This window comes from Plasmodium gallinaceum (assembly GCF_900005855.1).
Source record: "Plasmodium gallinaceum strain 8A genome assembly, contig: PGAL8A_v1_108, whole genome shotgun sequence".
Classification (NCBI taxonomy): Eukaryota; Apicomplexa; class Aconoidasida; order Haemosporida; family Plasmodiidae; genus Plasmodium; species Plasmodium gallinaceum.
The window spans coordinates 6,519-18,804 of record NW_021628228.1 but is presented as its reverse complement, the minus strand read 5'-3'; the positions used below and the strand labels follow the sequence as shown (position 1 = coordinate 18,804).

At 16.7% G+C, this 12,286-nt stretch overlaps 2 protein-coding genes across 2 annotated transcripts in view, besides 1 other annotated feature; both read right to left on the bottom strand.

Moving 5' to 3' along the window:
- Positions 1–863, bottom strand: part of PGAL8A_00378600 (RNA-binding protein, putative) — a gene marked incomplete at both ends in the record, with an annotated part of 3,336 nt that extends 2,473 nt beyond the window's left edge. Inside the window, 3 exons of the mRNA XM_028670119.1 lie at positions 99–187; positions 323–440; positions 809–863. Coding sequence (XP_028526903.1) covers positions 99–187; positions 323–440; positions 809–863 — 262 coding nt within the window. The remainder of the gene's footprint in view (positions 1–98; positions 188–322; positions 441–808) is intronic.
- A 4,720-nt stretch (positions 864–5,583) lies between these two features.
- On the bottom strand, positions 5,584–6,837 carry PGAL8A_00378500 (conserved Plasmodium protein, unknown function; the record flags this gene model as incomplete). The annotated part of the gene is made up of 1 exon (XM_028670118.1): positions 5,584–6,837. One exon carries the CDS (start codon positions 6,835–6,837, stop codon positions 5,584–5,586), a length of 1,254 nt encoding a protein of 417 aa, XP_028526902.1.
- Positions 6,838–11,239: 4,402 nt separating this feature from the next.
- Positions 11,240–12,242: a repeat region.
- The last annotated feature ends 44 nt before the right edge of the window (positions 12,243–12,286 follow it).

The following is a 12,286-nucleotide window of genomic DNA, read 5'->3' as shown; positions in this document are numbered from 1 at the left end:
ATTTTTTTTCTGCTAATCTTTTTTTTTTTTTTTTTTTTTATATATATACATATATATAAATATATATATATATATATGTATATATACACATTATTAACCTTCTACTTCCATCTTATTTGCTTTACTCAAAGCATTATGAGCTTCATGAGATGAATTAAAAGTGACAAATCCAAAGTTTCTTGATTCTCTGTTTATTTTAACGATTAATATAATAATTATTATTTAATATAATTTCAAAATACGTCAATAGATTAAATAATAAATTGTCTTTTATATCTCATTATATAATATGTAATTTATTTTAAATTATATGAATAATTACCTGGTGATTGGATTGCTGATAACATAGCATTTTTCTATATTACCAAATTTTTCAAAAATATCTTGAAGTTTTGCTGTTGTTATTTTTGAACTTAAATTAGATACATACAATGTTGATCCTTCAATATATAAAAATGAAAAAAAATTATGCATAAATTAGGATTTATAATAATATTTCTTAAATTTAAATTAAATTATGAAAAAATAAATATATATATATTCTAAATTAATTCTTTATTTTTTTTTTATCTTTTATTAAATTCGTTAATATTTCAATAAAAATGTATGTAAATTTAATTTATAATAAATATATTTGCAACTATTAAGATTAATTTATCAATTATAAATAATAATGAAAATTTAATATATTAATACATAACCAAAATATTAATCATAAAATCATTTAATATATATAATATCTCATGAATCATATAAACATTATTTACTTTATATATATTTTCTTTAAATATTTATATCTATTAGTTACCATCATTCTTATGATTACGATCTTCTGATTCCTTTTTGGCATCTTTAAAATTCATCTTTTTTTTAATTTATTCATAAAAAATAAAATATAAATGTTTTATACTTTATAATTTACAAAATAAGTAGAAAAAAACAAAATATAGTGGAAAAAAAAAAGAAAAATGAAAGTTATATAAAAGGTTTTTTTAAAAAGATGAAGGAATAAAAAGGAAATGCAAAATTTAAGTTTAAATGTACACTAAAGAGAACCTTATTCCATTACTATCATTACATATATTATTCTTGTCCTACATAAATTTTACTTTTTTAAAAACTTTATAATTTTCTCTTTAAAAAAAAAAATTTTTATATACTTTTATTATTAGTATTTAATTTTAAAATAATAGGGAGCAAAAATTATAAAAATTTACGTTATTAAAAAAAAAAAATAAAATGATTCTTGTTTAAAAAAAATTGGTTTTTTATTAATACTTTAATTTTATTTTTCCATTTGGTTAAATCAACTTTTTTTTTTTTTTTTTTTTTTTTTTTTTTTATTTTAAATTTTTTTTTATTTTTTTTTTTTTAAATTTTTTTTTTTTTTTTTTTTTTTTTTTTTTTTTTTTTTTATTTTTTTTTTATTTTTTCATTCCTTTATTTAAAATTTTTTTTTATTTATGTATGTTTTTTTACTTTTATTTATTATTTTTTTTAATTTTTACTGATTATTTAAAAAGTTTTTTTTTTTTTTTTTTAATGGATTTTTTTTTTTTTATTTTTAAATATTTAAAATCTTTTTATTATAATCCATTATCGAAAATTATAAATTTTTTACTTTATTAAAAAAAAAAAAAAATCATGGCTTCATATATGGTAGTTAATGTTTTCTAAATATTTAAAATCATATTTATATTCCATTATAATAAATCACAAATTCTTTTTTAAACAAGTATAAACCTTTTTTTAGAAAGTGATAAATGGAAATATATTAACTTGAAACTTTTTTGCATATTTTAATATTTTAAACAATATTCAACTAAATAAAAAAAAAAATATATATCTTAATACTATATTTTTATTTTTGTATTTTCTATAAATTTTGTAGCAATACAAATTAGATGGAAACTATTTATTTTTTTATAAACATAAGAATATATATATATATATATAGATATTAACAATTCCTTTTATCTATATAATCTATTGTATAATAATATTAATATGATAAAAAAATAAATGAAGAATTTCAAAAAATAAAAATAAAAAGTTTTTTTTTATGATTTTTAATTTGTGAAAAAATCATATAATATATAAATTTATCATTAGGGGGTTTATATTGTAAACAAATTAAATTTTAAAGAATATATATAATGTGAAATTATTTTTATAAAAATTTATTATATATTTAAACTGAAATGGATACATTATGTTATTTTATATATTATTGTGGCTTCAAATATTAATTATAAAGAAAAAAATAATAAATTAATTTATTTAAAATATCCTTTTTATTTTTTCAAGAAATAATTCTTACAATTTTTTTTTTTTATTTAAACTAATTCTATATTAAGATTATTTGATTTAATTTCTCATGAATTATCCATGTTTTTTTCTGGAAATTATTTTAATGTTATTATAGCACGTATATTAGGTATTTAGATATATTTTGTACTTTTTTATTTTTTTTTTCATCATCAAAAATTCTAAACTTTATTAAGCTTTTACAATACTTAGAAATTAAATTATATAAATTGGAGATTTTCTAAATAAACTTTACTTAAATTGTGTCCAAATATATATGTATTTACATACTTTAAATGTATTTAACATATAGAAAAAATAAAAAGAAATTTTTAGAAGATTTCTATATTTCAGTATTTTTTTTTTTTTTTTTTTAATTATACTATTAAAATATAATAGACAACATGAAAAATACATTCATAAAAATGTTTCAGGCTATTTTAGTGTAATTATTTGATTTATATAATATTAATTTCATGTTTTTTAAGAGTTTATGATTTTCTATATATTTAAAATAGGTAAAATTAATCTTGTAATTAATATTACTAAAAAAAAAAAAAAAAAAAAAAAATTAAGAAGTATTTATCATACTAATGTTTTGCTCTTTGTTTATTCCTTTAATAAGATATTTTCCATTGAAATTTATAAATAATTTTTAAATAAGCGAATTTTAAATTAAAATAAAATGAAAAAAATTCCGTATCATTATTTTTTATGTTAAATATAATAAATTACATCTTTAAAAATATGAAAGTGTTTTCATAGTTATACAAGTGGCTTTTATATGTACATAGTTTTTAATAAAAGTAATAATAATAGATCTTCTATAAATGTCATAAAAAAATACTAAGTTATGACTATTAATATAAAGATAATAAATTAAAAACACGATTTAATATTTTATATATAAGTACATTTATTTTATATATTCATGAATTAAAATCATATTTTATTTTTAATATTATATATATAATTATATAAATATTTTGTTTTATTTGGATTTTTAAACAGTTATTTTTAATTATAATTGTACATATCTTTATTATATGTTAAAGTAATAATATAAATATTATGATAAATATTTAAAAATATAAAATATCTATTTTTAATTATGGAAAAAATTATAAATACTTAAAACATTCTTTCTATTTATAGTAGCCTATAAATTTCTTTTATCTTTCTATAAATTCATAAATAATAAAAAATTTTACTAAATAGATTATTTTGGATATTATACTATTATAAGAAAATTCCCTTTTAAAATACTTGACATGATTTTATTATTTTTTTAGAGGTTCAAATAAAAAACAGAAAAAAATTAATCTTTTATTTTGAATTTGATATAAATAAACAATATATTATTATTAAACATAAATGAAATAATATATAAATATTTTTTTGATACTTTTGTACAAGGAAAATGGGAGATTAGATAAAACATAAAGTTAATTGATATTAAAATGTAGGAAAAGTAATTTAATGAAAAAACCTTTGTAAATACTAAACAACATCGATATACATATTATCTAAATTATTATAATTTAAAATTTCCATGTATTCTTACTGTTATAACTATTAGATACTACTTCAAAACAATTAATAGCTTAAATAATTTAACATTATACTTTTAATAATGAATTAAAAGAAAGTATATTAAAGAAAATGTAAAATATTTTAATTTTAAGTATTTAACTTATCTTTAGATTATATTTTTGTGAGTGTATTCCTTATAATATAATAATAAAAATTTCCTATAATTACTAAGGATTTATCATAAGAAAATTTATTTTAATTATTTTTATTTATATTTCATTTATAGGATAATAATTTTTAAATTAAAAATTTGTTCAGTACATTAAGTTGATACATACTATTTTTTGCAAATTTATATTTAATTATTACCATATAAAAAAAAAAAATTTTCATTATTTTTTCATTTTATTTAATATTTTTAATAATATTATATTAAATAGAAGATAACGTTATCTATTAAATATATAGGATGTATATGTTTAATAAACAAGTATTATTTAAATTTTTTCCTGTTTGCATATATAAAAACGTCTTAAGAATAATAAAGCATATAAAAACTAAAGTAATATAGAGAATAATTATATAAAATAGTAAATATACAAAAAAAAAAAAAAAATAATAAAAATAAATATATAAAAATTCATCAATCAAATATTTTTTTTGATACAAAAATGTTGTATTATTCAATACTTTATAAAAAGATATATTGTTTTATTTGTACAAACTTTGAGAAAAAATTATATATGTAAATTAAAAAAATGTTACAATTTATTTTTTTTTTTTACTAAGAGGAAATATCAAAATTATATAAAAATAATTTAATTTTTCTTTTAAGAGTATATCTAATTCAATAATTTAACAATTTTTTATATTATATAACGAAAATTCAAAAATGAGAAGATATTTTTAATTATGTAATTTTTATATTCATAGTTTATAAATTTTTAATAAAACTTGTGATTTTTTAACTGTTTCTTTTAAATAAAGATTATAATTATATATATCATTAGTAATAAATGAGTTAAAATTTAATAAATTTTTTTTTTATATTTTGAGAGCAAATAGTTTCATTTGTTTTTGATATAGCATTTCGATGAAAAAAAAAAATTTTTTTCTGTAGATCAAAAGCAAAACTTTATTATGTATTAATTTACAACATTTAATATTGGCTTACAAAATCGAAATTAAATTACTTTTCCTCAAAAACATTTTATATATATTTGAAAAAATAGACATATTTGTAAAAATTAACAGTAAAATAAACTCCTAAATTTTCATAAAACTATCATAATTTTTTTTTTTTTTAAGAAAAAAAAATTAAAAAGTATTGTGTATTAAAATGAAAAATTGTTTATATTTTATCTTGTTTTATACGCAAAATTTAAAAAAAAAAAAATAAATGAGAAAAAAATTTTAACTTTTAAAAATATAAAAATTCATAAATTATAAATATTTGAATAGATACATATAACTTAAAAAATGTTAAAAAGTATTTTTTTATGACAATTAATAAATTTAATTATGAATTTAAATAAAAAAAATATTATATATGAAGGTTGTGCATATATGTATTTAACTCATATAAATAAATAAATGAAATATACTATTCTTTAAAATGTGATACAATTATCATTTATATGAAAGTTTTACTTTAACAAAAATATTATTATATATATAATTTTTTTTTTTTTTTTAAATCTTAAAGTATTTACAAAAATATTTGAAATATTTTTATTTTTTTTTTCAACATATAATTGACATTATAGCATATATTGCAATAATTATTGTGAAATTTAGAAAAGTTCTTAAGGAAAAATTAATGCATACTCTTAAATCATTATCATATATATAATTTTCATCACAAATGCAACCGAGTTTATCTTTTTTTAATGAATTATTGCATTTTCCATTGTCACAATTTATGTTATTAAGGGTACATGTACTTATATAAGAAACATCAAAAGTGTTATAATCTATTTTTTCTCCATTTTTATTTAAGCAAAAACATTCTGATTTCTCATGATCATTAAAACATTCGATTCTAAGACAAACTGATTCTTCTAAAATATTTTTTTGTTCACATATTCCATGCTTATTTTTTATATGATTTTTAGAGCATGAATTATTTATGGTTTTCTTTTTATTTCCATTATCTATTAATTCGTTCTCCCTATTTTTTGTCAAGGAAGTTGTGAGAGAATTTACAGGATTATCATTGGATGAGGATTCATTAATTGTAGATGTGTTTTTATGATTTTCTTCAGAATTATTATTTTTATCCTTATATAATAGAATATCATTTTCATCTTCATGTTTTACGCATGCATTTTTTTTCATATCAAAATAATATTTATCAAAACAAGAACAAAATGGATCTCCATTTGTTTTAAGTGTACATAAACCTCCATTACATGTAAAATTTTCACAATTATTTATATAGATATTACTATCATTTGCAACATTTTTTAATAAGCATTTGCAATCAGTGAAAACATACTGATTATAATTTTTGCATTTTTCATATACATTATTATCTGTTTCATCTTTAATAAAATCTGATAACTCTTTTTTACAACACATGCATTTCATATTTTCATTTATAAATAATTCCTTATTACATTCATAGTTTTTTTCATCACTTTCATTGTTGCAAGGAAGTTTTTTGGAAAAAATTTGTTCAGAAGTTATGTCTATATTAATATTTTCAAATATATATTTTGCTACATGAGAACATTTATTTTTATTTAAACACGTTTCAACGTTATTCATATTAACTTTTATCTGAGGGTTAATAATTTTACATTCATCATTTATATAATAGGTGTCATTGTTACATTTTTTTGGATTTTGACTTAAAATAACCAAATTTCTTGAGTGAGACTCATAAATAATTTCAAAATCTTCATCTTTTAGTGTCGTTAAATTTGAAGCTATTAAGCTACAAATTAAATTAAAAAAAAAAGCAAAAGTTAAGATCCACAACAGCATGGAAGACATTTATAGTGGGATTAAAAACAAATAAATTAAATTTAAAGAAAAAGTTTCTATAAAATGACAATAAAAAAAATTTTATTCAAAGTAAGAAAATCAATATTATTTATACAAGAAAAAAAAAACTGACGAAAATGAAAGTTTATTAAAGGAAAATATTATGTTGCCATATACAGAAAAATATTTTTTATTTATTGTTATTTTCAAAAAAAAAAAAAAAAAAAAAAAAAAATATTTTTCAATAATAAAAAATAATGAACAACAAAAATATAATTAGGATTTAACAAGCTTTTTTAAATTTATGTGATTGTTACAATAATAAAATGAATAATAAAATTTATCCTGAATTTTTTATTTTTGACAAAATAAATAAGTATATATGTAAATATAAAAGTAAAATGTATATATAGAGAATATAATATAATTCTAAATTTATATATTTTTTTATTTTAAAATTAACTTTCCATCTTTACAATTTATTTAGAAGTACACAGTGAATTAAATATATGAAATTAATTCATCATAATAATTCATGAGAAAGTTTTATATTACAATATTTTTTAAAAATTTACGCATAAGAGGTTGTAGTTTTAAGTATTTTCTAGTAATTTTTTAACAATTCCATAGGTTAATTCAGTTGGCAATGTAATTATTTTTTTTTATGAATTCAGATATTGTTGTATTGCATCAATTTTGTTTTTAATATTTATTCTATGGAAACATTTTTTAAATAAAAAATGATTATTTAAATATTATTTTATATATATATAATATTTATCAAATTACTCATTTTACATTTTCGTAATAAATTCTTAAGTTACCTACTACCACTATTTAAATACCATGTTAATACGCTTTCTTTTATATAATATCAGAATAATTCAATTTATAATAAATGATTTATTATTATATTCTTTATCATTCATTCGTTGACATTATATTTATAAAATACTGTTTTATTTAATTTTTTTAGATTCTTTTATAATAAAATTTTTTTTATGTGATATCTTATGAATATACAAATATTAACATACCATATAAGGAAAATATTTATTTTATTTTTTTTTTTTTTCTGTTACATTAAAATTAAAAAAAAAATAGAATATTAAAGTTATTTATTAGAGAACCGTAATAATAAAATATATGTTTTAAAATAATCTAAGAAATGTAAAAATATAGTAAAATGAAAATTAAAAAAATGAATAATAAAATCATATTTGGTTTTTCATCTTAAAATTTAATAATATTTTTTGTTATGATTTTTTAATTATTGAAAAATTGTAACTTTAGAATAGGAACCACTAAAGGTTATTATAATGATTCTTCCTACAAGAACTATATAATTTTCGATAATTACTTATTTTTTTACTATAAAATAGTGTTGAAATATTAAAGAAATTTTTTTAATTATTAAAGGATAGCTTATTTTCTTTTTCTATTTTTTAATTTATTTATAGCATTAACTTGTTGGTTAATAAAATGGTTGCTAAAATTATGTTATGTTGTTAAGATACTATTGTATTTAATATGGAAAGATAATACATGTGTATATATAGTTCTCATATGTACTTAAATACTAAATATATATTAGAGTTTTCATAGGACCAAACTATAAATTATATATATTTTTTTAAATAAATTTCTTTTTTAATATTTTTATAATTTTTTTTGATGATAAATATGGATAAATATCCTAAAAGTAAAGGAAAATTTTTTTACTTGATATTTGTGAATTAGGTAATGAAATATTTCTATATTAAAAAAAATAAGACTATAAAATTATAACATGTTTATTTAATGTATTTTATTATCTAAATTTTTTTTTTTTTTTTAAAATGGAAATAACACTTTAATTGAGAGAATGAGTAAGTGTTATATATAACTATTAATTCAATTTATAACTTTTAAATTCGTTATGATATATGAGATGAACGATTACATAAATCATTCTATTTATAAATTATGTGCTATAAAGTTATCAAAGTGGATTCAAAGATAGTTAAACTTAAACATTTTTTCTAATAAAATTTATTTTATTAATTCATTTAAGTTTAATATTCAAAATGACAATAAAATCACAAAGGTCGAAATGCCTATGAATTACCTAAGTTTAGAGAAAATCCTCTAGAGTACTATTTTAGTTGGTTTCTAGTTTTTGAAGGAAAAGTGAAGATACTAATGTTATTTAAAGTTAAGACATGTTAGATAATCAAACTTTTGTGAACAAAAGTTTATTTTCATTTTTTAGAAGCTATATAAAAGGGTATAAATATAACCAACATTTGAAAGTTGAAAATTAAGCTATACAAATTTCTTTTTAAGGATAAATGTTAAGAATTTTTGCAAATAAAAAAGTTTATTTCTTATTATAGAAAAACTAATGATATAAAAATCAAAAGTTTATTTACTAAAGTTTTTAAGATATATATTAATGGCTGCTTATTATTTGAAGATTCCAATGATTTAACATCATTAACTCTTTGGAAATATTTTAAAGATAAAATTCAAAAAAAAAATGAAAAGTAAAATATCATTAAGGATATTAAACAACAATAGTTTTTATATGTTATGATATCAAATAAGGTATTATATAAAAATAATATTGATTATACATTATTAGATATAGAACTGCACTATATAAACAGAGAATACAATGAAAATATAAACATCAATATAATTCAGTAGCATAGTAAGTTTTTTTTATAGTGAAAGTTGTCTTATAAAAGGAGAATCCAAACCTTAAAAAAAAAAAAATGTTAGAATTTCAATAACTTCCTACTGATCACAGTATGAAATAACAATATACTAGACCAAAGGAAGAAGCATTAAATGTATGAAGTAAAATAAAAGTAATTATTCCAAAGAAAAAATTATCAAAAACATGAATACAGAAATTATTCATACTATGTAAAAATATCCTAATCAAAGAATGGAATATATTAAGAGGTATAAGGAAAAAACATAAGAGAGGTATAAGAATAAGTCTTAGAAAGAAGAAAAAAAATCCTTTCAGAAAAATAAATAGAATGAATTAAATAAAATAAATTTAAGTTAGTAAGAATGAATTAGGAATGAACAAAATTATGATAATGGAATAAAGTAAAAACAATTACCGATTTATATAATTTCTAACAACTTTAGTAATAATATTAATAATAATGTTAATATATGGCTGAAACTAGCATAAACTCACTGATAATTTTAATAAATAAATATAGTAATTTATGTATCATATTTTTCTTTTAAGAAAAATAATTGAGTTGGAATTGGGAGTAGAAGTTCTATAAATCAAGCTCAGTTATAAGTAATTATAAAGAGATGATTTTCATTGAAATAGTCATTACTACAAGAAACATGAATAATCAGGTTATGATGAAACTCTTGACAGTAAGTTTCACGAATGAGTTTATTCTTATTAGAAGAAGGACATGGACTCATTAGGAGGTGTTAATGAAAGAAGAAACAAAAATTATTTGTATTCTATGAAATTAAAATCAGAAAAGTGAGAGGAGAGGTAGAAATAATACGAAATTAATATTACGAAACCCTAAGTAAAATAGATTTAATATTTCCTAAATAAGTAATATTATTGGCATTTCTGAAGTGCTGATGCAAACACAAACCTAATGTAGCTAAAGGGGTAATTATGTACATAAGTCATTTAAGAATATATCTTTTAAGATAAATTTTTATTTTTGAAGGAGAAAAAGAGTAATATAATTAACAAAAATTATAATAATTTGATAAATCATAACTTTTATTTATAATTAGGTAATAATTACTATAAAGTGAGAATATATGCTAAGTACTTTATAATTTTTTTAGAGTATTTTTTTTTTTTTTTGAATGATTTAAACTCTTCCCTAATTATTAGATAGAAATATAATAAATTATATTAAGACAATATATATATTTTATTATTAAATTTTAAAAATTTTTATGAAATAAAGTAATTATTTAATATTAAATATTTTAATTACTTTGTATTCATATATATAAATATTTTTACAGGAATTTTATTATTAAATTAAGTTCTTTCTATATTTATTAATTTTATCCTTAATAACTTACCATAATTTATTGAATAAAAAATAAATAAATAAATATTTCAGAATAATAAAGAAACTTAAGAAAAAAATATGTGTTCAGAATTTTTCTTTGAGAAAAAGTAACAAAAATAATAATGAATAAGTATTAAGCTTCTATGAAATTGTGAGGCAAGTTGTGTAGATAATACCTTAGACCATTAAGAGAAGAAATACTATACAAGTTTCATAAAAAAGTTGATTACGTTATGTAGTTAAAACTTAAAACTAGAAATAAAAATGAAAAAATAATTTTACTAATTATTTTAGTGGACAAAAAAGGTTAAACTTAGAAGGTAACTACAAGTTATCATTTGAATAATATAACTTACATTTATACCACATATAAAGAATATTTCAAAATTTTCATGATGATCAGTTTTTTTCTAAGGTGCATCTTTGAAATAAAACATTATGCTAGAAGAAAATAGTAAAGAATATCCATGTTTTACAGTTCCAGGTAAAGTTGCATTTGTTTTTGATAAATTTTCATTTAGTTTGAAGATGAATGAAGTACATTTTCAAAGAATGATGAAAAATTAATTTATTGTTTGAATTAATGAAAAAAGTTAATTATATTGATATCATTATTATTCTTACAAGAACTATTTCTAAATATTTTAAGTATCAAGAAATATTTAAAAATTTTTTGTTGAAAACGATTTAAGGATAAATATTGATGAATATGTATTTTATAAGGTATATATAACTTACGGTTAATTATAGATTATAAACCAAAAATGTCATAAGTATATGCAACTAAGATATTTATTTAAATTGCTAGTCTTAGTTACATTAACAACTTAGATCATTCTTAAAATCCACTAATGATAACAGAAAGTATGTAAAATATTCCTTTATTCTTAAATTTAAACTATGATAATTATTAAAAAAAAAAAAAAAAAGCAAAATTATATGCACAAGAATATACTATAATATATTGGAATAAATAAAATAGATTATGAAAACAACGTATCAATTATCTTATGAACCTGGAAAATCCTATATAATATAAGTATATATATTAAACTGTTCTATAAAACATATTTAACTTAATTATATTATTTAATTGGGAATATAAAATTTATTTATTTTACATGAATGAATCTTAATGATATTCAACATAGATGGGTATTCATGAGAAATAATTATATACAATTGTAATAGCTTACATACCTTTCAATTGTTATATTAAAAGATGTAACTCATTTGTTAAAAATTAATGTATAATTATTTTAGGGATATATGCAATTAATATTGATAAATTATGATGATAAAAGTTGATTTTATCTGAATTTTAAAATTATAGAAATTCAAAATTGTCTAATTAGTATTCTAATTAATATATATGAAAATTTATCTTTGCAATT